Here is a 25,588-nt window from a genome sequence, read left to right on the forward strand (position 1 = left end):
TCTCACCTCTGCATTTCCCTTTCCAGTGTTGGGAGTACGGCATTTCTCTCTGCCGGGAGTTGGCTTTCCAATATGAGACGTTATATGATTACCAGAGTCTCAGCTGGATTCGGGTGAGTGAGAGACAACCTCCTGAACTTCGACTCCGTCCTTTATTACCAGACCCCGCTTCTCGCCGCGAATTTCCAGCTGCAAACAATGTCTCATCCTCCGCAATGAGGTGGGATGGGATTTGCAGCGTCCCTCTCTCATCGGCCTACATCTCGCGCAAAGTGAGGCGGGCGTTTCCTGCGGACGCCTGCTATCCGCGCCGTAGCCGACCCAGGCCCCCGGCAGCCTATGCGATCAAGCCGCCGCTGGTGATGACTGTGTGCCTGCTTTTTTGGTTCTTTCGGCAGAAAATGGAGGCGGCGTACTATGACAACATCATCGAACAGCAGAGGATTGAGCCGGAATTCTTCCGGATGGGCTTCTACGGCAGGAAGTTTCCTTTCTTCCTCAGGGTGAGGCTGGCCACTCCTGCCACACAGTTTTTATTCTGCGGACGCTGGCGGGAGCGAGCAGCTATCTCTGGGCTTCGAAAACGAAAGGTTTCCGAACGGATGCTGAGCATCTTTTTTAACACTGACGACTCGACGGCGCGTCCGGATCAGTGACTGTCCAGCCATTTGAAGACCAAGCGCACCACTACACCTATTGTAAATGGTGCAGAAAAACAATCACGCTATAAAGTGACTTACAACACGTACATTTTGTCACAGTCACAGATAGACATTCTCTATAAATAAGTAGCACTAGTTAGAGAGAGGTTAGCGAGAGGTTAGTATTTATTTTATTTTATTATTTGTCAAATAGATGACTTTTCAAGTGCATTTTTTCCTCTGTGCAAAGACAGATTATTTAAAGCAGAGTACCAACTTAATGCTTGACTGAGGGTTAGGGTTCGGTGAGTCCTGGTATGAACTTTACTGTTAACTTTGGACCATCCACACAAAGTGCTGTTTGAGCTTTTTACAGGATTTTGAAATGACACGCATTTTTCCATCTGCTCGTCAATATCGGGGCCAACATCAGTGAACCAAAGTCAGCAATTAGTAACAGGGTTTAATAAATTGATTCCTTCATTCTATTTCTTATCTCTCGTCACAAAAGAGAGGTGGATACAAACATTTTTTTTTGAATGCTGAATTCAGAGTGTTTGGCCTTGGGCTCCTTGTTACATAAAAGCTGTGTTTGGCATCCTTCTCATTTTGAAACTACTCACACAGTGAATAATCAACAGCCAAATACCCAACGCCTAAGACGGGTTTGCATTCATAATTTCAATACAACTTCTCGTCCCTGTTATTATTCTCACTTTTTCAGAACAAGGAGTTTGTTTGTCGTGGCTACGACTACGAGCGTTTGGAGGACTTCCAGCAGAGGATGCTTGGGGAGTTCCCGCAGGCCATCGCCATGCAGCATCCCAACCAGCCTGACGATACCATCCTGCAGAGCGATGCCCAGTGTATCCTCCCAGCGTGTCCGCTGTCGTGTTTAGTCTCTGGAAGGGTGTGAGATCCCGCCCCCCCCCCATGCAATATGGCTTCCTTCGTGTCAATGTCTCGCATAAGCGTCCGTCCTCTCATGTCCCCCGGTGGTCTTGTCTTCCGTCCGCCCGCGTGTCACTTCCTTGACGCCGGGCTGCAGACCTGCAGATCTACGCCGTGACGCCCGTGTCAGACATCTCCGACGTGCCCCAGCTGGAGCGCGTGCCCGAGAGGATCAAGAGCTTCTACCGCATCAACAACGTCAACCGTTTCCACTACGACAGGCCCTTCCACAAGGGCCCCAAAGACAGGGAGAATGAATTCAGGGTATTTTCTTACCACACCATGCCGCGTCTGGCTGTTGCGATTTTTTATTTACATATTTATTTATTACCCCTTTTTATTGTTTGAATCGGTTTCAGCTCCGTTAGATCCCGGCGATTGCTCTCAGTGCCTCATGGAGTTTTCTTTCTGCATTCATCAGAGCCTGTGGATCGAGCGGACGACCCTGATCCTCTCCCGTCCTCTTCCCGGGATCTCCCGCTGGGCAGAAGTGGAGAGGAGAGAAGTGGTGATGAGCCTTCACTGTGTCACTCTGTGATCCTACCATCCCCCCCACCCCCACCCGCCCTCTGGCCTCAAACATTTTCCTTAACCCCTCAAGCGACATATCTGTGATATGTCACACACTTACTGTAATAACATTGTAGCCATTGTAGTTATTAAACAATAACATAGGAATAATGTATACCTACTTATTCATTTTTGTATTCATCATTCATAATTATTGTTTTCATAGTTTTCTCATCCCCTACAGCGTATCCATCTATATTCATATTTAATTTTATATTCGCAATCTTATTAGCAGCCATACTACCATGTAGCCCGTGCTTTTGCCTTTTAACTTTTCATCACTTATTCTGTGCATAAAACAGCTTTTTGTATATTCTGTACATTTTTTGTATATATGACCTATTTTCTTTGGATATTTGGCTATTTATTGAACATCTGACTATTCTTGTTCAATTTCATACATTTCAGCTTTTTGCATCAGACTTTAACCGCTGCACATTCCTCATATAAATAAATGGACTTCGCAAAATAAACAGATTCTGAGACAAAGCCATGTGTGAACTAGTGTATGTGTACCTTTCCAGGTGGAGGTGAGCCCCCTGGAGAACGCCATCTACGTGGTGGAGAACAAGACGCAGGAGCTGCGGACACTGATCAGCCAGTACCAGCACCGGCAGCACCACGGCAACATCAATCCGCTTAGTATGTGCCTCAACGGGGTCATTGACGCCGCCGTCAACGGAGGTATCGCCAGATACCAGGAGGTACTGTAACCACAAGGGGGAGGTGGAGGAGGAGGAGAAGAAGAAATTAAAGATGAATTTCGGATGTTGAGAGTTTTTAACGTATTATTTTGTACGACAGGCGTTCTTTGATAAAGAATACATCAACAGCCATCCAGAGGATACAGAGCGGGTCACGCAGCTGAAAGACCTGATGCAGGAACAGGTAGGATGCATTGCGGGATATACGGTACTATGAACGTAACTTACAAACACATACATAAACAATTCAACAATAACAAATATCAACTGTCGAGAATAGAATAGAGTTGCTGTGTTGTCCACAGAAGTCGAAATCTGCCTTTGGCCTCACAGGTCGGTTAAAAAGTGACACAATACATAGTGAAAATACACGATAAAATACAACAATAAACCACCGTGCAATAAAGAACAGCACGACGGCAAACAGGAGTTAGGATTTCCAGTTATGCTTTTCCTCCTCTTCTTCACTATTTTATTATAATAACAGGTTCACATTCTGGGGGTGGGGCTGGCCGTCCACGAGAAGCTGGTGCATCCAGAAATGCGCCCCCTGCACAAAAAACTGGTCGATCAGTTCCACATTATGAGAACGGGTTTACATCATGTGAGTAGCCGCACTTTTCACCATTTTTCTGTTTGGTTTTCCGTACTCGTGTACGAACCTCGTTGAGCCGTGTTGCATCAACCGTATTTGATATACATTGGATTTACATTTGATGTGTGTGTGTGTGTGTGTGTGTTTGTGTGGTTTTGTGTTTGTGTAAAATATTCAATGCAATATCTTCTTGGGTCCCAGCAGGGTCTGCCTGGTGTGGACAGATTTGGGCCTGCGGGCTGCTCGGGGGTCAGCTCCCCCAGAGGCATCCTGACCTCCCACAGCCACATGAGCCCAGAGAGCGTCCGCCTTCTGCACAGACACAGGTCAGACTCCCTGACAGCCGTGACAGGACATACACACACACACACACACACACACACACACACACACACACACACACACACACACACACACACACACACATTTGTCATGCTCTATCTATGATGGCCTTCTGTTAGATATACGCTTATTCTTCCAACATTAACCTAAACCCTTCTGTATACTCCTCTAACCTCAAATACAAAACACAAAATGAAGAGCTAATGACAAGCGTTACTGTCAATGATATGAGAATGAGAGAGAATACTAAATTACTTTGATAGATTAATGTCCACAATAATGGCTTATTATCAAACACGACCAGGGTTTTTCTTCCATCCAGGATGTAAATTACAGTCACATTACAGCTACCAGCCCTGTCTCTTGAGAATATTGTCAAAACAACGACATCTGCAAAAAATGTCAATTTGTCCAAATTTGGACAAATTGACATTTGTTTTACCTGAATAACATGAGAATTACAGAGGGAAGTGATGAGTGAATCAAAGGTGATGGCATAATGCAAACATCAAATTTCTGACCTGGTAAATAACAGATTTCTTCCAAAAGGAAGTGCAGAAGAAGAAGAAGAAGAGAGAGACAAGAGACAGTCTTCCTTCCTTTTCATCAATAATGTATTGACAAAAGATATTGAAAAGTGAAATCTGTCAATGTAAAGACGCGAGAGACATTTAAAACGCTGCCCAGGAATTGATGTTGATCGGCACTGCGACCTCCATCTGTGTTCCCCGCAGCCCTCTGAACCTGCAGGGATCGATCCGCCACTCGTCCTCCTCGCTGTCCTCCCACACGTCCAGCGAAGCGGGAAATCTGGTCATTCTGACCGACGGCCTGATGGGGGAGCACCCCGAGGAGGCTGTGCACATGCAGGTGCGGGGCGGTGCAGGGTGGGATGGAGAGAGATTCGTCACCGTACAACGACCACCGCTCTATTTGCTGTTCATTTATATTTTAACGCTTACTACAGCACATGGGATCTAGATATGGGAAACAACATTGGTAGACAAAAGGTTTGCTTTGCGGCTCTTAATTTTGGACCAAATTACATCATATCGCGTTTCATGCTCATCCTCGCTTACTTAAACAAACAGACACACAAGTACAGACACTGTGTTTTGTTCCATGTAATTCATTAAAAAAATATGACTGATTAAGGAATTATCCACTGATTTATATTTTTATAATTACTGAATTATATTGATCATATTAATGAAGTTACTTACTCAAGAAATTAAGTCAGCACTAATGTTGAAAACATTATAAATAATTCTTATTTTGATATAACTGTTACCTTATTTTCACAGAAATTTTAAACCATATGGTATAAATGCAGCATTTTATGTAACAAATAATTATATAGAAGTTTATATTATTAAACATATGTAACACAAATGAATTATCCAGGAATATAATATAAACTAATTAGAATCACACGCATACACTGTTCATAGTTTGCTACCAACATCAAAACCCCATAACGTGTGTGACTGTTTTGCAGCCCAGTCCATCTTCCTCCAGCCTGAGCTCCATCCGCTCCAACTCCTCCCAGGTCGTCAACTCCGCCCCCTCCAGTGCGAGAGGTGAGTGACCGGCGGATTAATACACACAAACAGGGAATGATTTGAGGATGATATATGTGAGGACAGTCTTAAATGGAGAACATTTCTTTTTCGGGGTCCAGGTTCTCCGTCCTTGCCGGATAAGGCCAAACACAACAGGGAAGTGATGATCCTGCTGCCGTCTCATCGGGAGAGGGCCAACAACTCCATGTACTACACTATGGCTGAGAATGGGCAGGTGCTTATTATCACTCTATATACCCCACTCTAGATACAATTACATTATTTAAGTTATTATCAATGTTGAACACTAATAATAGTTGGTCATGAATCTTCACAGTCTGTTTTTTAAGCGTGACATGTGTGGTGATAGTGAAATAATTATTGTATTGTAAAGGTAAAGAACAGATTTTGCAGTTCATACGATATCACAATAAGAATCATCTTTTTATATCACGATTGCCTGTTTCGTGCTCATTCTTCTCCCAGCGATCAGTGGCTTTTGCACTTTTGTTCATTTTAATGATTTCCCAGAGACAGATCCCATTAAAATGTGCAGTATTGATATTGACTCAATTGCAAAATGTTGCTATCCAATGTCACTACAATTAATAGTATATTAACATACTATTTGTACAGAGAGAGACATTATTTTTTATTAACCGGCATTTGTTTTCATTGTGTACAGAACAACCATATGCAGCGTGCCTTACTACAGCAAGTCAGCCCTTGTAAGCCGTGTGTGGATCCCCACATGAGTCTACCGGAGAAAGGTGAAAATAACTTTATACTCATAATATAGTTTTCAGGTTTTGTGCATTAAAGTCGTATCCGTAAGATTATTTGTAAAAAATAAATCTGATCTTTCATATAATTAGTTTTAGCTGGCACTTAAGAAACAGCCATTCAATTCAATGTATCGTATTCTGCATGTGCTCCACATATTATGCTGTTTCCACTATTGGTGGTGGGGTCCGCCTTACCCAGTGGAATGGTTTCACACTGACTTTTCCTCCTTTCCCTTTTCCTCCCTCCACCTCTTCCCATCTCCCATCTCTCCACCCGACCACGCCAGTGTATCCCAACGCCCAGAGCAGCTGGAGCCTCGATGGGGAGAACAGGGAGAGCGTCTCCCACATTCCAGGTTCTACTGGAGGGGGCATCATGCCGCCTGTTCCCCCCAGGTCCTTCCCGCCAGGTACCTCTTCCGGTTACATTGTTGGAGCAATATTCAGGCTCGTTTGAGACAACAACAAAAAATTCTCACTCTGAAAATAAACACAGTTTCTCACTTTGCAGGGCATTTTCTGATGCACTTTGACGCCTTTCACCAAAACAATGACCCGCCCCCCGCCCTGCCTGTTCGTTCTCTTAGAAAGGTACTTATTTTGAAAGTTCCATCTCACACAAATATTTTGGGGTTCTCTTTTATCAAGATCAAGATCCAGTATATGACTTGACCCTGCATCTCTCTCTCTCTCTCTCTCTCTCTCTCTCTCTCTCTCTCTATCTATCTTTCTCTCTCTCTCTCTCTCTCTCTCTAGTCTCCTCTGCACCCCATCCCTGGTTCCCCCACCAGTCCTCAGTCGGCACTGGGTGGCAGTAACTCCACGCTGTCCGGCAGCGCCAGCAGCGGGGTTTCCTCTCTGAGCGAGAGTAATTTCGGGGGCCAGTACCCCGACACCGGCCCCATCAGGAACGACGCCCTGGAGCCCCTCCCCAGCCACCTGTGGTCCCCGCCCGAGGAGTACCTGGCCTCCCCCTATCTGCACATCCACTACAGCGGACCCGAACTGGACTCTGTGGACCAAGTGCGCCCCTTCCACTACCGCAGCCCCGCCTCCCACCCCCATTCCCACCCGCACCCCCACACCCACTCTCATTCCCACAGCCACTCTCACCCGCACCCGGGGTTGGATGGCCACCACTCCCACGGGCCGCCGCCGCCACCGCCCCACCACCACGCGCCGGTCCACGGTCCGCACCACATCCCGTACCGCCGGCCCCAGCCCCCCACTGTGCCGCCCAAGCCCTACCTGAGGGAGGGCTGCATCCCGGAGGAGGACCTGCCCCCCCAGCCCATCCCCCTGCCCCGCAGGATCTTCCACCCACCCCACGGGCACAGGGAGGACCAGGCCAAGCACGCCTGGGAGCAGTGCATCAGCGAGGAGCACGAGGAGACGCAGTAAAGGAAGAAGAACGACCCCTACATCAGTTGAAGCAGATTTAAGATTTCCCCTCCTCGTCTCCGTTCCTTCATCTGCACTGACTTCAAAGTGTCAGCGTCGCGTCGATCCGTCTGATCTTCAGTGCGGATGCGGAGACGGATGCGTGGAGAGAATCCGAAAAAAAGTGACTCGGGAGGCACAACTACCGTCACTGTGCTTCACGTGGCCTCTAATGCGATTACGAAGGGAATACTGATCCTGTCGGACAACAATTGGACGGAAGGAAACTTTTGTTCCAAAAATTGATATTGATAATTGATTGTACGCAAATTGTACAACTCATCTGTGAGCATGTGTTTTGTGAAATATGACAACCATGATCTTAAAAACGACACGATCGTCCCAATCAGTATAAGCTCTGGTCTTCTTCTCTTCACTTTTGCTTCTTTGCTTCTTGACACAACTTTGCAACCTCCGGAAAGGTTCTGATCACAGTGAAGCAACCCGAATGCTTTAAAGGTAATTTATTGTTTTGATAAATTAGCTCAAAATGAAGGTGTTTTCAAAAGCTACGTCGGTCCTGTTTTTCAAAACACTGTTAAGTGCTCCTTAATAGTGAACCATATCAGTGGGCACAATGATGCGTGTCGCTACCAGGCTGTCATTGATCGCAGGTTTCGCACCTCATCACGGACCCACGTTTTAAGGGACACAAGCTTCGGTTGGCGATGACTCCCCGTCCATACCATAATGTATGGAAACCTACGTGAATGTATTCAAATGAGATGTTTTATTCGTATTTCACGAGTTGCAATTCTCCCTTTTGAGTTCAGGTGATATTTAAGTTTTGAAGTCCTTGTTGGAGTTTACTTTTTTTGGACCTTTTCTTTGTGTGTGTGTGTGTGTGTGCGTGCGTGTGTGTGTGTGACTGAGCCATCTCTTTGGAGGCATGAGAACATTCTGCAGACTGAGGGGATTGATTATTGATTATTGATCAATAATGAGACAGCGACTGACACTTTAATAGTCGGGTCCAAAAAATGGGCACGGATGCCGTTTCTTGAAAGTCAGGACAGGATGAGGTGAAAACTCCTTGTCTCTCCCGCAAAGAGTCTCTCCCACGGCTCCACCATGGGAATAAAACCCACACCAGTACCCCACCCCCACTCTTTCCCTCTCTCATATAATGGATGTCATACCATGTTAAGCGACGACTACTCAACATGGACAGCTGCATTTGCAAAGTTTTGTGTCCGGTGACGGTAGTCTAACCCTCTCTCCCTGAACGGCAAATCTGAAGCTCACTTCTATCGCGTCGAAAGCGCCTACCTGCCTTAAGTGCACTCAAATGCAGTACGACCTCTCATCTGGACTCTGAAAGCCGAAAAACTCATGGGACGACAACAGAAGCTCCTTGCTTTTCATTTATCTCCTCTATCCGCTCCCCAAAGGAATGGGATGTCTTGCCTGGCGTTTGGTTTCTGTATGGTTTTCATCCCGCTTTGGGTTCAAATTGTCCCGTTGGTTTCTAGTGCAATATATTGGGGTTTTTTCTTTTCAATTCTGCCTGCAAATCTTCTCACCGGTTTTTCCGTTGTGTTAGAAATGACGGCGTGATTTTGATGGACAGACAAAAATCTCTGACTGTATCAGAGGTTCACTCTCTGGATTGAAAGATAGAGAGGCTGTTTCAGTGAGGTGTATCGCTCAACATCTGGTTGGAAAGATAGCTAATAACTGAAGGAAACACCTGCTTTCCAAGTAGGTTTTTTTTTGTTTTTCTTTGCAGGTGGATGCTTTGTGTTATCATACACCAATGTTGTCAACTGACAAGACAACATCTATTTTTGTATGTAAAATCATCTGTAGTGCGAACACATTTCAAAAACTGTACCAAGATAGAAGGCACAGGGTACTGCATGGGCCGCTATACTTTATATGGGGATCAAACCAGAGGATTAGATAGATTGACCTGGATGTTTTCTGAGCTCGAAGGTTTTGACGATGACTGGTGAGCGGATTGATACTCCGACAAATATAGGTACAATAGAATTTTTCAATGTAAATTCAGTTCTTGTACATACAGCAGTATTGTGAAATATTTTTGACAATTATTGCAAACTCCTTCAAAGTTTATCGTTGTTTTGTGTATATACATGTATTCCAGGAATTGATGTAATTGATAAATATCTATAATCAGTGTTTGACAAAAGGACAAATTCATTAGACTGTGGCTGTCTGCACCATTCTTGACTTCAAGTCTTCTCATATAAATACTTTATACACTTTTCAATGTGCTTTCTTGTACATATGGTGTTAGCATGAACAAACAGTGTTTGGTTGTAAAAGTGGTTTTCCTACTCCCATAACTGCTGTGGTATGGATTTCATTAACAATGCCAAACATTAAAGACAATCTTTTATCAGCTCCATCAGTCTCTCATTTCCTAATGCCGTTGTGCTTAGTGTGCCAGTACGCAGAAAGGACAGTGGGGGGCGCTGTCCATCGGGAAAATAAAGGCTGAGAATTCCTACCAATTTATCATGAGAGCTGAGATATTTCATCTCCTCAGGAGCACAATGTCTGCTGTGTGTGTGTGTGTGTGTGTGTGTGTGTGTGTGCGCGTCTGTGTGTGTGTCTGTGTGTCTGTGTGTGGGTGTGTGTGTTTGTGTGTGAGAGAGCGTGTGTTTCTCAGACCCCCAAGGTCCAACAAGGGTCCCAGGAAGGAAGAATAGAAGGTGACAGGAGCTTCAAATGCTCTGACAGCTGCTGTCGCTCGTCCCAGAAGAAGCTCCAGATCCTTTTGTCAGTGACATGATTTGAGAATGTAAAGCATTGCATATTTCTGTGCTGTGTGTGTCACATCACTCTTGAAAACTGGGCTGAATTGTTATTTACACCTCAAGAATCGATCTAGAGGGATGTGAGCTACATATTACGAAAAACTCAAGAGGCAGGATCACGCAGTTTTCCAACTACATGCACCTTCCACAGAGATCACTCCCTGTGTGTGTAATATGTTCATTCCTGCTCCTTCTTTTAAAGTTACAAAGTTTAATTGTTGAAACTAGAGGGAGCATTATTCAATCATAACCTGATCAAATTTTAGTTGTTGAACACTAGAGGGAGCATTATTCTATCATAACCTGATCAAAGTTAAGTTGTTGAAACTAGATGGAACATTATTCTATCATAACCCGATTCAAGTAACCACTGAGTCCCATTGGTGTTAAGGATGCTCCAGCTTTTGGGGAAATTATTTTTTCAAAGAATAATTTCAACGGGATTATCTATTTAAATGGGTGCTACTCCTAATGGTCCCCATAACTTTTGTCTGATATTAGTTCTTTGTTCCAGATGACCTGAAGCACTTGCTTTCTGTAGCACATTTCACCACAGGGTCTGACATCATATTACTCCACAAAAAATATTCAGTAAAAATAAAAAGATGGACAGAGCCAAAAGATTGACCACACTTTATCAACACAGAAAGCTGCAGATACAGAAAACCGGCTAAGAGTTTTGCTGTATACTCAGCCCAAGTAACTATAAATCATCCTGTGATTCTAAAAACAATCCAGATGAAGATGGAGGTGATTTAAAAAAATCAAAACTCATTCAAACATGCTTTGAGATTATAATTAATTTCAAGACCACTACAGTTAAAAAAATCAGTCGCACCTACAGTAGAAGGCTTAATTGTAGCCAGATGCAAGTTAAGAGAAGGCGAGCCCTCTAAAATTAAGGAGGATGCCAGAGGTAGAAAGCCCACTGTGAATATGGATATTTAATGACCCTTTTGAGTCAATGCTTGAACAGTAGTAGAGAAAGGCTACTACAATATAGGAAAGGGCAGCAAAGAAAGAAACAGATGGATAAAGATAGGTTTATAGACAGATGCAGATACTTCAGCTGTGTGTAAGGGCCAATGTTAAGGTTAAATTTGCAGGCAAATAGTAATGTTCTATTTGCCTCTAAAAAAGAAAATACTAACAATGAGCACTGTGCACATTTGGAGGCATGGCAAATCCATGGTGAAGTCAAAAAGCAGTGTTTGGATGAAAGGAACCTCTCTCCCTCTCTCTCTATCTCTCCGGAGGATGACGATGCTGTGGTGCATGTTGATGCAGTTCGTGAATTTACTTTCAGAGCATCGCACCGAGCTCTATCCCTCTATTCCAGCTCTGTTGCGCTATGTGCCCACATCTTCCTCTCTACACCTCGGCTGTCTGTGCTTTGGAGCATTGCTGTTGCTCCCTGTGTCTTCTGGGACATAAAATGAGAGATCCCAGTCCATCATCTCCAGTGTTGCATTCCATCCCGTGCATGCGTTCGTATCTGCAGCCCGTGGCTTTGCGTACACTGGCACAGCTCTTGCTTGGCCGTGGTTGCATAGCCTCACACTGCAGCTATTGTTCTTGGGACGGGACTACGAGGGCGTGAAGGGAATTCTTCTTCACAACACTCGGCTATGATGCGCAACCATCCAGCCTTTGACTGGAAAACATGAAGCAAAACAAAACAGGCCACATGTCACATTTCGAACAGTGTTTTTAATACATTGTGTGTGTCTGCCTCTGGATACTGATACCTGAATGTGACAGTGGTTTTGGGTTTGCATAGGTGTGTTCCTTGCTCTGATGGGAAACAAAGGCATCGTCAGGAGACAAAGACTTTTAATAAATGAAAGAATACTAATAAATAAAGATAAAACAAGTTGCACATTTCAAATGAAATCCAAAAACAACAACTGAACAATACAGTACAGTACCATAGCACAAATTATTAAAAAAAAGCCACCCCCCGCCCCATCCCTCCCCACAACATTTAGAAATTTGTCTTAAAAACTTCAAGGAGCAAACATAGACATGGTATAAAAGCATCATACAGTAGAGCATCTTTCATCCGAGTATAATTTACAAATTTATTGAAGGATAAATATGTTTGGCTGACGCCCAACCGGAGACACATGTACGCCAAACCTTTGCACGATTAAAATGCAACATGTGTTCCTCAGGTGAGAGGCCCTTCATTAGTGATCATTAACAGTGATGAGGTGTAGGTGAAAGCAGTTCATCAATTCATGGGAAACTCACAAATTATTTATACGTGTGAATTACTTATGGTAGCTTTTGTCCGAAAATCCAAATTGGTCTCTTCTCTGGTGCGTCACACGGTAAAAGTCGAGAGAATCTCTGGCAGCGAAAACGGCTACATCAGGTGTTTCGTGAAAGAACACTGAACAGCGGTCCTTCATCCTACGAGATGCGCGCACTACGTCAATACGGAGCAAACTTCTGTCGCTCTGGTTTCTTGATGCAGGCGGCGGTGGAGATCTTGGTGGTGTAGGCAGCCAGAGCGTTGTGAGAGGGGGCGGCGGTGACCGCCATGGCGGGGGCCGGACTGGAGAGAGTCAGGAAAGGGACGGACTTCATCCCCAGAAGCCCAGAGAGGGGCATGGTGCCATAGGGGGCGCCCAGGACGTGCGCCGGGGTCAAGGTCCCCATGGCCGCCAGGGTGGGAGCGGGGGAAGTGGCCGGAGAGGTTGGATGGGTGAAGGCCATGCTGAGGTCGACCGGAGCCGCCATGGTGGAGGCCTGGGCAGTGGATTTGGCCGTCTCTAAACTATCGGCGCAGAGAGGATTGGAGATGGAGACAGGGCGGAGAATATAAATTAGAGGATTTGAAACGTGGCGACAGGCAACATTTGGATCACGATTTTTAAATGTTAAATGATGCAAAAGCTGCAGAGGGACTTTCAACAAGAATTGAGCGCTAAGGTAATTTCGAAGCTAATTCAATGCAAGACATTGCTCGTAGCGCAATACCACCCAATATAATCCCACCTCTCACTACTCTTTTATCACATATCACATTTTGTTTTAACCCTTGACGATTGTAAATCAATTTTTCTCCCTGTGGCTTTCACTTGCGGCGAAAAGTGCCCTTACCAGGAGGTGATGAGGTATTGGGCCAGGTTGATGCTTATCGGTGTGCCCGTGATGGTGACATGCCGGTCGCTGGTCCCGTCAAGCTGGCTGCCGATCTTGATCTGCGCTCCCGACACCTGCCTTATCTCATTGATCTTGGTGCCCTGACGGCCGATTATTGAGCCAATCAGCTGCAGACAGAGTACAGAAAGACAAAGAAAGAGAGACGATGGGATGGATTGAAGAGCCATAAATGACAATCGACCTACTAAAGAAAGAAAACATGAAACTAAAAGCATTCAGTAGAGTGAAGACCGTCGGACAAGCATAAGCAAAAGGAATTTCCTGTTACATTATGTCCTTCAGGCTAGTGCTGGAACTTGTTGCGTACCATAATAAACACCAAATGTGAATGTAATACATGTAAATTATATATATATACACATTGTACAACAAGGAAAGGATCTTTCCGTTTTCTTCTTTTTCTTTTCCAATCGAATGTCCATAGCCACTATTGCATTTAAATGCATGTAGCATCCTCCAAAATAAATACAGATCTCAAGGCTGTGCCGCTGCCGAGTGAACAACCTGATGGAACAACATCGCTGCACTGTACATCGATATGCAAAACAGGAAAACAATCCTGCTCCCTGAGGAAATGCTGCATTGCTGTCAAGACGCTCGACCATCTTTCTGGTCCCGTGGAGAATCCTCAAAAACTAAAAGGCACAACGAATAATGTTTAATGCGCTCTGTCCGAAATTCGCCGTTTAGTGGGAAACCACCAGACCTGTCAATGTCCGCCCCGTGAACTGTGGCGCCTGTATCCCAAAACTAGTTTAGTTTGTTGGCATGGATGAACATTCAGCTCCAAGCTGACACGTTTGGAAATGTTGATGTAGTTTCTATGGCTTCCTTTAGGGGGGGCAACACTTTAATAGTGTAAATTGCCACTAATTGTCTTTTGTTACTAACTGTGTCTTTAAACCGTAAATCGTATGCCATTCAGCCATATCTAATCTTCCGTTATTTTGATTCACTTGTTATCCCAAGCTATTCTCTGCTATTCTAGAAGACAATATGCATTCCTGTTGAGCTGACTTAACACTGTATGTGTGCTTCATAAATGCAGCCCATTTGACGTGGCACAATCAAATTGTTTGTCTTCCGTAGCTTAGTCATCCATCATGCATGTCAGGATCACCCCCCCACCGCAAGGCTACCTTAATTGCATTGTGTTGCCCCGGTAAAAGAGAGGAGAGGGCACATTTGCCTCTCATTAATCTGAGTGGCTAAAAGGTTATTGATCTCTCAAGAGTCGGGGAGACTTCCCAAACAAATCACTTCCCAAACACAAGTCAGCTAGATGCATCATCTTGCCACTAATGGAAAACATAATCAAAACACAAGACACACGGCCCCGCAGTCTCGAGCCTTTCAGCTGAAGGTATTTCAGGAGACACAGGCAGAAGAAGAAGAAGAAGTTTCACGGCAATCCCCAACACCGTTGCTTTGGTTTTAATTTGGACCCCGGCCCAGCAGGAGACAATAGATATTTAGGCGCTTCAGGCTCAGGCAATCATCTCTGCTTTCAGGACTGGAGGCCGAGGGTATCAGTCTAAGTGCAGGGCGTCTGGCCATAGCGACAGGATAGATATATAGTGAGTGGGCGAGGCAATGATGAAGTACTACCAGTGTGTGTGTGTGTGTGTGTGTGTGTGTGTGTGTGTGTGTGTGTGTGTGTGTGTGTGTGTGTGTGTGTGTGTGTGTGTGTATGTGTGTGTGTGTGTATATGTGTGTGTGTGTGTGTATGTGTGTGTGTCTGTTTGTGTGTGTGTGTTTGCACCTACAGAATACCGCAGCTTAACAACGGCTGTGGTATACTGTAGGTGCAAACACACACACACACACACACACACACACACACACACACACACACACACACACACACACACACACACACACACACACACACACACACACACACACACAGTGTTTGTGATCCTGTCCTTCTCCCTGCATTGCACATTCCATTCCTGACAAGTAAGCAATCTGTTCCACAATGTCTGATTTGTCACACAAGGACCTGGTGGGTCTGCCCGGCTATTATTGGCGCAGCAGATTATTCGGGGGGTCGGCGTAGACACCACGGCCGACCCAAAGAGCAACTTTGGAGACAATGGGCTCCGCAGACCTCAGATCAGAGATAGTGCCCCCCCCCCCCAACAGGGTCCACAAATCTCCGCTGGACCCTGGCCTTTTAGACCAGCTGTCAATAGATACCAGCTGTCAACGGCGCATTCCTCTGTGCCGTGACGCGTGTCCGGCGTCATGGCACAAACATCTCCGTATAAATCTTGTCTCTCACCTAAAAAAGACACGCAGACCCACACGCACATTTCTCCAGAGGCGAATAAATGCCCCCCCACCCCAAAAAAAACCCCCAATAAACGATATGCCCTTCGCGTTAGACTGAAACGTTGTGTTCGGCGTGGCCCACATTCGGTCTCAGTTCCTGCTGAGGCGGTCGTTCCAAAGGACACGGGGAGAGGGATAGCGTGGTGGGAATGTCACCATTTTTCTTCCCACTAAAGTCTTTGCTGGAAGGACGGTGCAGTGTAATGCTGACTGGGGGGAAAAAGCCGCCGCTGAATGCCTACCCTGTGCCTCTACGAGTCCGCGCGCGGGGCAAAGTGGGACCGCGCGGCATGGGTGTTCCAGCTCCGCAGTGGGGGGCTCGTGTTGTTTGACCAAGACTCGGTCACGGTTAGTCAAGTCATTTCTGGAACAATGACTGGCGCTCGCAGCTGTCGCTGTCAGATATAGCGCCCCAACACTGTAATTCCTCTGATGCATTGTATAGCTCAGCGTGGAGAAGTTTACTTGAGATAGGAGCTTTGGGGTGGGGCGTGGGGGCTTTCTGATGTTATGCTGGAAAAATAAATTCAACATCACCACCGCCGGCGACAACACAGCCAGCAGACGAGCTCCCGTTTTCTGCTTTTTTTCCCCCCACCTTCCTCGGGTTATGTTTCAAAGCCATGTCCCGTTCCCAACTTTATCTGGTCACCGACCATCGCAAAGCAAGATTTGTTTTTTGGTCGATTGAAGAATTACTTCTGCAGTCAGATTGGCGAGATGTGTCTTTTCGGGGAGGGGGGAAGAAATGGAGGATCTTTTTCATTTTTTTTTGGTAAGGGCTGTTATGACAGCACAGAGCTTCTAAGTAGGTCAGGGAACATGAGAGGATTTACAGGGGACTCATGGGAGCGACGCCGAGACTCTGCAACTGCAGCAGAGACAATGATGCAAAGGGATCCGTATCGGTTGAAAACGAAACAAGACAAAAAAAACCCAACAACTCCTTAACCTTGGGCTGGGCTGAGGTGGGAATAATGGAGATAATTAGCCAACGTGTCTCTCGCCTCTCTCGCTTGATGGCGAGTGTTGAGCCCAGAGTGTCGCAAAAAGTCACGGGCATCTGAAATATTTCAGCATGTGACACCAGTGCCGGCGTGTTGTTTTCTGTCATTGAGTTCAAATAAAAAAAGAAATATATATATATAATAATAATTAAAATGCGAGAGAGAAATGTGAAATGGTTGTGCTTACATCGTTTGAGATGAGCAGCTCCTGAGATGCCTGGGCGTTAGAATCCATTCCTAAAAAAACAAAAAAGAAAAAAAAAACAGAGAAATACACAGAACATACAGTATCACAGATTCAGTTATTACTCCTTTATTAGAGATGTCGAGCAGGGACGAACCAATAACACACTGGATTCTCAAAGTAGATTTCCAATGTTTTTTTTTTTTTGTTTTTTTTTTTCCAACTGTACTTGAACATGGCAAACACGCCCCGTGAGCCCATCTCTCTTGCAGGTCTCCGACTCCGTGAAAAGTCTTCGTTTCACAAAAGCTGGTGCACCTCAAGCGCTCACTTTATAAACTTGACGGTAAGAGTTTAACTACAGATGTGATTGAAAACACAGCGCTCTGCAGGACACACTGTCGACTCTTAGCTACAGTCCACTGCATTATATGTTGTATTTGGCCATTGGGGTGTTTGTATCACCCACTGGCGAGCCCATGTGCACGCGTTCTGGTCTAATGTTGTGTCTGCTGTTCAGACTCCTCCACATACCAGGTATGACGGACGAGGCGGGCTGGCCGATGGGGCTGAGGCTCTGCTGCATCGACAGCTGATGCAGCTTCGCCAACTGCGGAGGAGAGAACCACAAGCCCTCACACGACTGCACAAAGAGTAACGACAACTGCCGTGGATGCTTTGCACATACCTCTGAGTGTGGAATGCCGTATTGGTTCTGCACAGTGTAGGCCTGGAGGAGGGCGAGAAGGCATAAATCCGTCATCTCTACATCCTTTGTTAACTGAAATTATGTATTGCTCATAAACCACATTGGGGTGTTTTTATTTTTATTTATTTTATGGACCATAAGTGATGTTGGAACGGCAGCTCAGGGCTTATTCAATGCTCTCTTCTCTCCCATGCCATCCCTTTTTGTCTTTCACAATGTCCACAATTCCACGAATGGCTATCGATCTTAGAACCGGAATCAGCATCAGAATCTGTTTATTCGGCCAAATACTCGTTTATATACGAGGAACTTGTCGTTGAAATTGCCATCAAAAAGCAAAACAGTCTTCTTGTTCTTCTTCTCCACAGCGGATCATCTGCCTCCAATCTTCTGTTGTGCGCATCCTCCTCCCTTACACCAACCGCCTGCATGTCCTCCCTCACCACATCCATAAACCTTCTCTTTGGCCTCCCTCTTTTCATCTTGCCTGGCAGCTCCATCCTCAGCATCCTTCTCCCAATGTAACTCTCATCTCCCCTTCACATGTGTCCAAACCATTCAACCAACCATAAAAAAGTGAAAGTCTAAAAAATAAAAAATTATCAAATAAAATAAAAAGCCAAAATTACAAAAATAGTTAAATAAGGCCATGGATTACAATGGATACAATGTTATTCCAGTGTCATTACAATATATTGTATAACTAAACCTTGTATCTTATATTCATCTATCTATCTATCTATCTATCTATCTATCTATCTATCTATCTATCTATCTATCTATCTATCTTTCTATCTATCTATCTATCTATCTATCTATCTATCTATCTATCTATCTATCTATCTATCTATCTATCTATCTATCTATCTTTCTATCTATCTATCTATCTATCTATCTATCTATCTATCTATCTATCTATCTATCTATCTATCAATCAATCAATCTATCTATCTATAGCAGTTTATTCCGCTGCAGACCATTAGACCATTATAACGCTTAACAGTCCAAAAAAAACTGAGAACAAAAATAACAATAAAATAAAATAGAAATAAAATGTTTTAAATTAAAATCATATTGTGAAATATATACAAATAGCCAAAAAAATACAAAACCGTAATAGTCAGATATATAAAGATAAACACAAATATACAAAATGCAATACTATGCACAGGATAAATTATTGTTATAGGATATAAATTATAAATATAAATTATTACTATGTGCTATCGATCTATCTATCCATCTATCCACCCGTCCATTGTTTTTCAGAGCCCTCCTTCCTGTCATTAGGAGGCTGATCCCTCTCACGCAGAGCAGACAGTGCTTCAGCGAAACTCAATTCTTCCTGACGCCAGGAGTCTGACTCATGTCTCCAGGCCACACCGTGCGCCCATAAACCGCACCAAACGCAAAGGAACTTTCCTCCGTGGAAGCACTAAATCACTTAAAATCGGATGACAGAAGTATTATATTAAACTACCTCTGTGACTGGCATTTCAGTAACTATTTCTCGTTCACGAGTCGGATGTTTCCCGACACATTGCGTGGATTGCACCAGCGGCTCCGAAGGACTACGAATTAAGACAGTTGAGCGGTGGTGGTGCACTGTGGCGTCAGGTTTCAGTCAGAACAATGGCTGCGGCTTACGCTCAGCTGTTGTGTTTTTAATGCATCAGACCAGATGAAGGATGCGTCATTTCGGACATACCGCGACCACAGCCGCCCCCCACTTACCAGCATGCAGCCCTCCTTACTCTACTCTACAGCCCTAATCCCCAATAATACGCACCTATGTGCCTCTATTTCCTCTATGCATCGTATAGCTTATTATTTATAAGGAATAATTTACAACATATTTTCAACTTTCTGACCGAACTGTTATTTGAAGTCAGTGCTTCTCACCTGCTGGAGGTCGAGCCCCCCCTGGGTGACGGAGTAGAGCGGGTGCGGTGCGAACTCTGCTGCGTCAAACATCTACACACACACGCACACGCACACACACGCACACAAACACACACACACACACACACACACACACACACACACACACACACACACACACACACACACACACACACACACACACACACACACACACACAGTGAGATCAGGGTAGAGTGTTATTCCTACTGCAGTACATCTTTTGAATCCATAATTTAGACATGCATGCAAGCATTAGACATGTATTTTTTTCTGTTTGCATTGGGAGATGGAACTATAGTGACTTCATGAACGTATCCCCGGCTAGACGTTTGATGCCGAAATTGGCCATATGCTGAAATAACAGCTCCGTTTCCTTTTCGGGGGGCTTTGACAAGATCAAATGTGGTCTGAGAGCGGTCCTTGAAGCAGCATGTCTGCCTATGAGCGCACACTTAACAGGATTAAGCTGTGAGTCAGCCGAGCCTATCACCAATGCGACCTTATACAAACACACTTCCATCTCGCTGTGACCAGAGTTTGATTTGCTGGCTTATTATTGAGCAATATGAAAAAAAAACCCGAAAAAAACCCCCAGCGGTTTATAATAAATATATCCGAGAGTCAGAGACGGCACAAACGGCGTCAGAAGAGCCGACAGCCGAGCGCAATATTTGGCCCCCGCCAGAGCCGGGGGAGACGAGGGGTCTCTGTGCTCGACCGCTAATCTGAAAGACCCACATGAGGTAAATATCTGTTCCTTCCCCAAAACAGCTCCATCCATCCTAAATGAGCACCTCCTCTCCCCTCCAAGGGGCCGGCCCTCTTATCTAATCTTAGCTCCATCGGCTACGTTCGATGAGGATTTTGACGGAGAAAACAGAAAAACAAATCCCCGCCAATAATCGTTTTAAACTTTGTTTTTTTTCTGGCCCCTGGCTTTTAATCCACAACATGCTCTCACCTGATTCCCCGAAATCAGCAGCGCAGCGGGGGAGGGACCAGGTCGGTAGGGTATAGTGGCGCCTTTTGGGGGAGACTGGGGAGTCAAAAATAGGACAAGGGTCGTGAGACACATCTTACCAAAGACAACATGCAAGCAGCATGCGTGTGAAAGAGCTCAATTGAATACCTTTTAAGACCAATTTGAACAAAAACCCAATATTTCGACAGATTGTCTCAGGTCTTAAGCATTCAAGTTCAGTGGGAGGCGTAGGGGTTTTACGTATAACATCAGAAATGTTGCCCTCTGAGGCAGAGGAACTTTTGACAAAAATAACAGACCTTTATGTTGACATTACGATCACATACATTCCAATTTAAGACCATTCAATGAGTTTAAAGATGTCATTATTGTGAATCTGAATTGAAGGCGTTTCAATACTTTTTAAGGACCTGCCTGGAATAGGGAAGTATTGTGCATAATATATGTTGGTAATTGAGTCAAAGGTAGAGACTGCGAATGTGAACTGTCCTGGCTATCTTAAAATTAATTGTAAAATAGGAAACAGCAGTAGAAAGGTAAAGTCAACTTATATTTCCCTCTCCCCCATTCTTCCTTCCGTTCCCTTCCGCGGTTGCTGAATAATCGAAGTTCGGCAGCCCAAGCTCCTCACGGATCTCCCTCAGTTCAGTTTCGGCCTCTGCACCGATCCAAAATCCAAAATCATACGCCCATTGAAATTCACCTCCATTCAGTAGAATTTCTATGGGACAGAAATGTCACACAGCCACACAAAGTAAAACGGTGCAAAATCCGTCGTGTATACCCGTCCGGGTTTTTCCTCTTTTTCTGTTCTCAGAATGTGGAGCATCCTCTCCATGAGAGTGCTACCCACAGCACCATTTTTTATTATATTTTTTTTGTATAACTTTGCATAATTTACATCCTGGAACTAAAAGCAAGGACCCGCTGCTGGAGAATTCCAATGGAAACTGAGCCTTTGAAGAAAGCCCTGGGAAACTGGATCAAACTGGCAATTAGTCAGTCAGGTCCAGCTGCAGCGCAAAAACAAAAAGGATGTGTGTGCTGCTGCGAACGCACGGGGAGGAGCGACGCTTCGGGGTCCTTCTTTTCCTCCTCGCCTCAATTTTGTCAAGCGAGCAGTTGTCTGGAGGCGGACACGCTGAGCCGCGGGACGGTTTATTTTCTATCGGGAGCTCAATGTCGTTGCTGTTTCATAACAATGAAAACATAAACCTGGCCACCGGACCTGCAGACCCATCCCTCTGGCCACTGATTCAGAGCAGATGGGTGTGAAAGTACGGACACAAGTATGATGGTTTAAGGTTTATACTGATGGAGCATTCTTTGTTTTTATCAAATTGTGCTTTCATTTTATAATCAGAATGGTTAATTAATGCAAGCAATTTTAGTTATGTTTTCAGAATATAAAGCACAATAAAACAGAATATACGTATATACAGTACAGAGTAACAGATTTTCTTATGATTACATGTGTATTTTTAATTATTAAGAGATATTATTGTATCTATTTTTAATATTTTTACATATATTTTGGAATATTATTTTCGTTTTAATTTATTTTAAAGGGGACATATTATGAAAAACTCACTTTTTCAGTGCTGGTGCACATACATATGGGTCTCTGATGGGCCTACTAACACACAAACTGTGAAATACGACAACCCATTTTTTGTGAGCTGCTTATTTAATAAAACATGATTCAACAAGCCGTTCAAATTTGCGATCCCTTCCTACATCACATGGGGCCTCGGTAGAATTAGAACCCCACCCCCATCTGAGTAACTCCGACCACGGCTTGAGAACTACCAAGCACCGCCAGGAACTGCTCTGTTGGCTTCAGAGACCAGCACAAATCTTTTAAAAGAAAGAGGATTAATACCAACTGTCTGTGACAAAACTGCAGATGAGTGAAATGTCAGTATTTAAAAACAAATTGCACTGTGTGTTAGGGTTAGGTATGCAGTTCATAGATTTTAGGCTGTGGCGTGCGATCCACTGTGCGTTTCTCCAAAAACAACCCAATAAAAAACGTGTGTATTTATTGAAGATGTATTTATTTATTTATTTTATTTTCAGACGTTTACTAATTGAGCGAACCAAAAAAAGCACCGTGCGGTGTGCCAATACGGTGTCCCCCACAAGCTTGAAGCACGGCAAGGAAAGTCGGAACAAACTTTTAAATGAGGCCTCGTAGGTCTTACATGAATGAATATTCAGCAACTGGATTGCTTATTTGTCCAAAAAACAAACATGGGACAGGTTAATTATTTTACGATTTATTATTTTTTCCCTGGATGTTTGACGCAACCCCCACAACCTGGCCAGCGGCCCCCCAGGTCTTTTGAGTCTGAGAGGCCCGTATTAAACCCTCAGTGAACATCAACACAACACAAAGTATATTTCACTTGTTTCAACAAAACACGACACACAAATAAATCAACCTAACCTTAAAAAAAACCCACTTAATCCAAATCTGTAAAATTGAAATTTTAAATTAGGAAATGGTATGGCAACGATTTATATAATTTTTTTTATTTTTATCTTTATTTTTTATGTAAAATGTCAGGCTGAGAGGCTGTGTGAGTTGGAGCGTCTCCTACCTCCAGGATTACTGCGCAGATGAGTTTGACACACTGGATTACCGAGTCCTGGCTCCCAGATATCGTCACCCCTCGCTCCGTGGAGTTTGGAAGCAAATCCCCCGCGACCTGTATCTGCGCTCCGGTGCTCTGGAAACGATAGCTTGTTGTTTTGCTTTTGTTTGTTTTTTGTTTTAAAGGATTAGTCCAATTCTGGGACTAACACCGACCATGATTGCACTGAATATAGATATCCTGCCAAACCATAGAATGGCTTCAACCATTACTGCAACTGGGACAGTGAGAAAAAAGTTGCTAATATATATACTGTATATATAACTAAAACTATCTATATATAACTACTATATATAACTATATATATATATATGTATATTTATATATATATACAGTATATATACTGTATAAAAAACTAATAATAGGTATATGATATACATCATTAACTACTCATGTCAAGTAAGACAAATATGTTATAATGTCAAATGGCTGAAGGAATTACATAATGTATGTTCAGGTACTTCATTTCACGTCGTTGTTTTCTGAAATTGATCACTATACTTGAGCAACAAATAAATTTTTTGTCACATATTTTTTTCTACTTTAAACGAATGTATTTCTGCCCAAATGGACTTCATGACAACTACAATCTGACTTTAATATTAAATGACTGAAAAATGCACAAATTCTCAATAAGACCATTACGGGAGCTGAGGGGAAAATTAAATGCCTCTCTTTAAATTCGAAGTCGCTTCGCTTCCTCCCTTTTCCTAGAAACAGGAGCACGCAGCGTATATTATTATGTGTAAAACAGAGAGCAATACACGGATATTTGGGCGGCTCACCTCTCTGATCTCCTTGATCTTGGTTCCTCCTTTCCCGATGAGCGAGCCGCACTGGCTGGCGGGGATCACCAGCCGCAGCGTGACGGGCGGCTTGGAGCTGATGGTGCCGTTGGCCACCAGAGTGCTCAGATCCTGGGGGTCAGAGTGAGGTGTAGGTGGGGTAAGTTATAAATAAAGAAGGAGAACAATGGAATTGGAAGTAGATAAATGACGGCGTTAGAGGAAAGGGAGTGGTGACAGTTGGGAAGAATGCAAAAACAAATTTAGGGCATAGCCTCCGTGATTCCGAAGATAAAATATTGGATTTTCTCAAATGGGAATAAGTTATTATTTTTCTTAAATTATTTTAAGACATTTAAGAAATTTCAAGAAATGTATTTTAGCATATTTAAGAATTTTATTCAGATAAAAAAAAGCACACATTTACTGTACATCCTGGGTTTATTTTCATTTCTAGATATCTACCTTGACCAGAGTTATGAAATGAAAACTAATGAAAACAATCTAGATTTACTGGATAGTTTGCCAAGTAATAATATCTAGTCAGACACAAGGATATCTTTTCATATTCCCAACAGAGTGTCGCTGTGCGGTAGATTGAATGTGCCAGTGTGACTATAAATAGTAAAGAGATTGATCTTTTATAAGCTGCATTTGTTTGCATCATCTGCATGTTATGAATGCTTTGAGAAACTTCACATTGCAATAAAAACTGGAAAAAAACCACCTATAAAACGACTAACTTTTGGTCGACAGTGGGCGTTGAGTTCGAAACTGATTTATTTTCCCTTCAGCCTTTGTATCAGTCTATGACAAGTAACTCAACATTAATCTTTCGGCATTTTTGCCGCGGCCAAGTCTGTATAAGTGTCGTTAAACTCCAACTTCTTCCATAGGACGAAGCCTTTTGAAGACTTTTCGACGCGAATAAAGCAGTGAATGTGTTGACCGGGCGACAGTTTTCGTGGTGTACATTTTCCTGTTCCAGTGCAGGTGGTGCAGCCTCCCCCTGATCCTCTCTGGGTGGAGTCCGACCTCTTAATTAATGAGCCGTCTGTCCGTCAGAGGCTTTGAAATGGAAATGTGCTTCACTGTCTCTTTACACACCGGGGGGGGGAACGCAACAACATGGCCTGAATACAAGCATGTGACAGACGGAATAACGATAATAAGGGTGTTTTTTATAAAAAAACAATGAATTAGTGAATTTGTTTACTGTATGTTGATTAAACGGTGTATGTAGATTAAACACGTAAGACAGGTCGACGTGAATCTATTTTCATTCACAACCCCTCGGGGGATCCAACCTAGGGCTGAGGGGATAACGTGTCTTTCTCTCCTATACTAATTTTATAAACCGCATTTCTGATGTGCCTCTGATGTCGCTCCGCCGGCTTTCTAAATTTAGCGCGGCTGATCAGACTCTCTCACGCCGCGGTCTCATTGTATGAGGAGCACGCAGC

The 25,588-nt window shown here is 44.0% G+C and overlaps 2 protein-coding genes across 3 annotated transcripts in view; one reads left to right on the top strand and one right to left on the bottom strand.

The window, feature by feature from the left end:
* LOC307241357 (dedicator of cytokinesis protein 3-like) overlaps nt 1-7,551 on the top strand; it is a gene marked incomplete at both ends in the record, with an annotated part of 44,925 nt that extends 37,374 nt beyond the window's left edge. The window contains 16 exons of the mRNA XM_080015408.1: nt 27-113; nt 399-503; nt 1,366-1,507; nt 1,690-1,856; nt 2,014-2,100; nt 2,687-2,866; nt 2,967-3,050; nt 3,354-3,470; nt 3,645-3,787; nt 4,538-4,673; nt 5,302-5,383; nt 5,485-5,600; nt 6,051-6,135; nt 6,438-6,560; nt 6,662-6,741; nt 6,907-7,551. Coding sequence (XP_079871534.1) covers nt 27-113; nt 399-503; nt 1,366-1,507; nt 1,690-1,856; nt 2,014-2,100; nt 2,687-2,866; nt 2,967-3,050; nt 3,354-3,470; nt 3,645-3,787; nt 4,538-4,673; nt 5,302-5,383; nt 5,485-5,600; nt 6,051-6,135; nt 6,438-6,560; nt 6,662-6,741; nt 6,907-7,551 — 2,379 coding nt within the window. The remainder of the gene's footprint in view (nt 1-26; nt 114-398; nt 504-1,365; nt 1,508-1,689; nt 1,857-2,013; nt 2,101-2,686; nt 2,867-2,966; nt 3,051-3,353; nt 3,471-3,644; nt 3,788-4,537; nt 4,674-5,301; nt 5,384-5,484; nt 5,601-6,050; nt 6,136-6,437; nt 6,561-6,661; nt 6,742-6,906) is intronic.
* Nucleotides 7,552-12,352: 4,801 nt separating this feature from the next.
* Nucleotides 12,353-25,588, bottom strand: part of LOC307241638 (poly(rC)-binding protein 4-like) — a 31,911-nt gene continuing 18,675 nt past the window's right edge. For both annotated transcript variants that reach the window (XM_080015823.1, XM_080015824.1), the window contains 9 exons: nt 24,126-24,257; nt 23,287-23,415; nt 20,663-20,737; nt 19,681-19,752; nt 17,758-17,799; nt 17,604-17,679; nt 17,073-17,122; nt 13,482-13,651; nt 12,353-13,155 (listed from right to left, as the gene is read on the bottom strand). In XM_080015823.1, the coding sequence (XP_079871949.1) occupies nt 12,810-13,155; nt 13,482-13,651; nt 17,073-17,122; nt 17,604-17,679; nt 17,758-17,799; nt 19,681-19,752; nt 20,663-20,737; nt 23,287-23,415; nt 24,126-24,257 (1,092 nt within the window). In that variant the 3' untranslated portion in view covers nt 12,353-12,809. The remainder of the gene's footprint in view (nt 13,156-13,481; nt 13,652-17,072; nt 17,123-17,603; nt 17,680-17,757; nt 17,800-19,680; nt 19,753-20,662; nt 20,738-23,286; nt 23,416-24,125; nt 24,258-25,588) is intronic.

The sequence above is a fragment of the Zeus faber genome (assembly GCF_960531495.2).
Source record: "Zeus faber genome assembly, chromosome: 15".
In the NCBI taxonomy this organism is placed as follows: domain Eukaryota; kingdom Metazoa; phylum Chordata; class Actinopteri; order Zeiformes; family Zeidae; genus Zeus; species Zeus faber.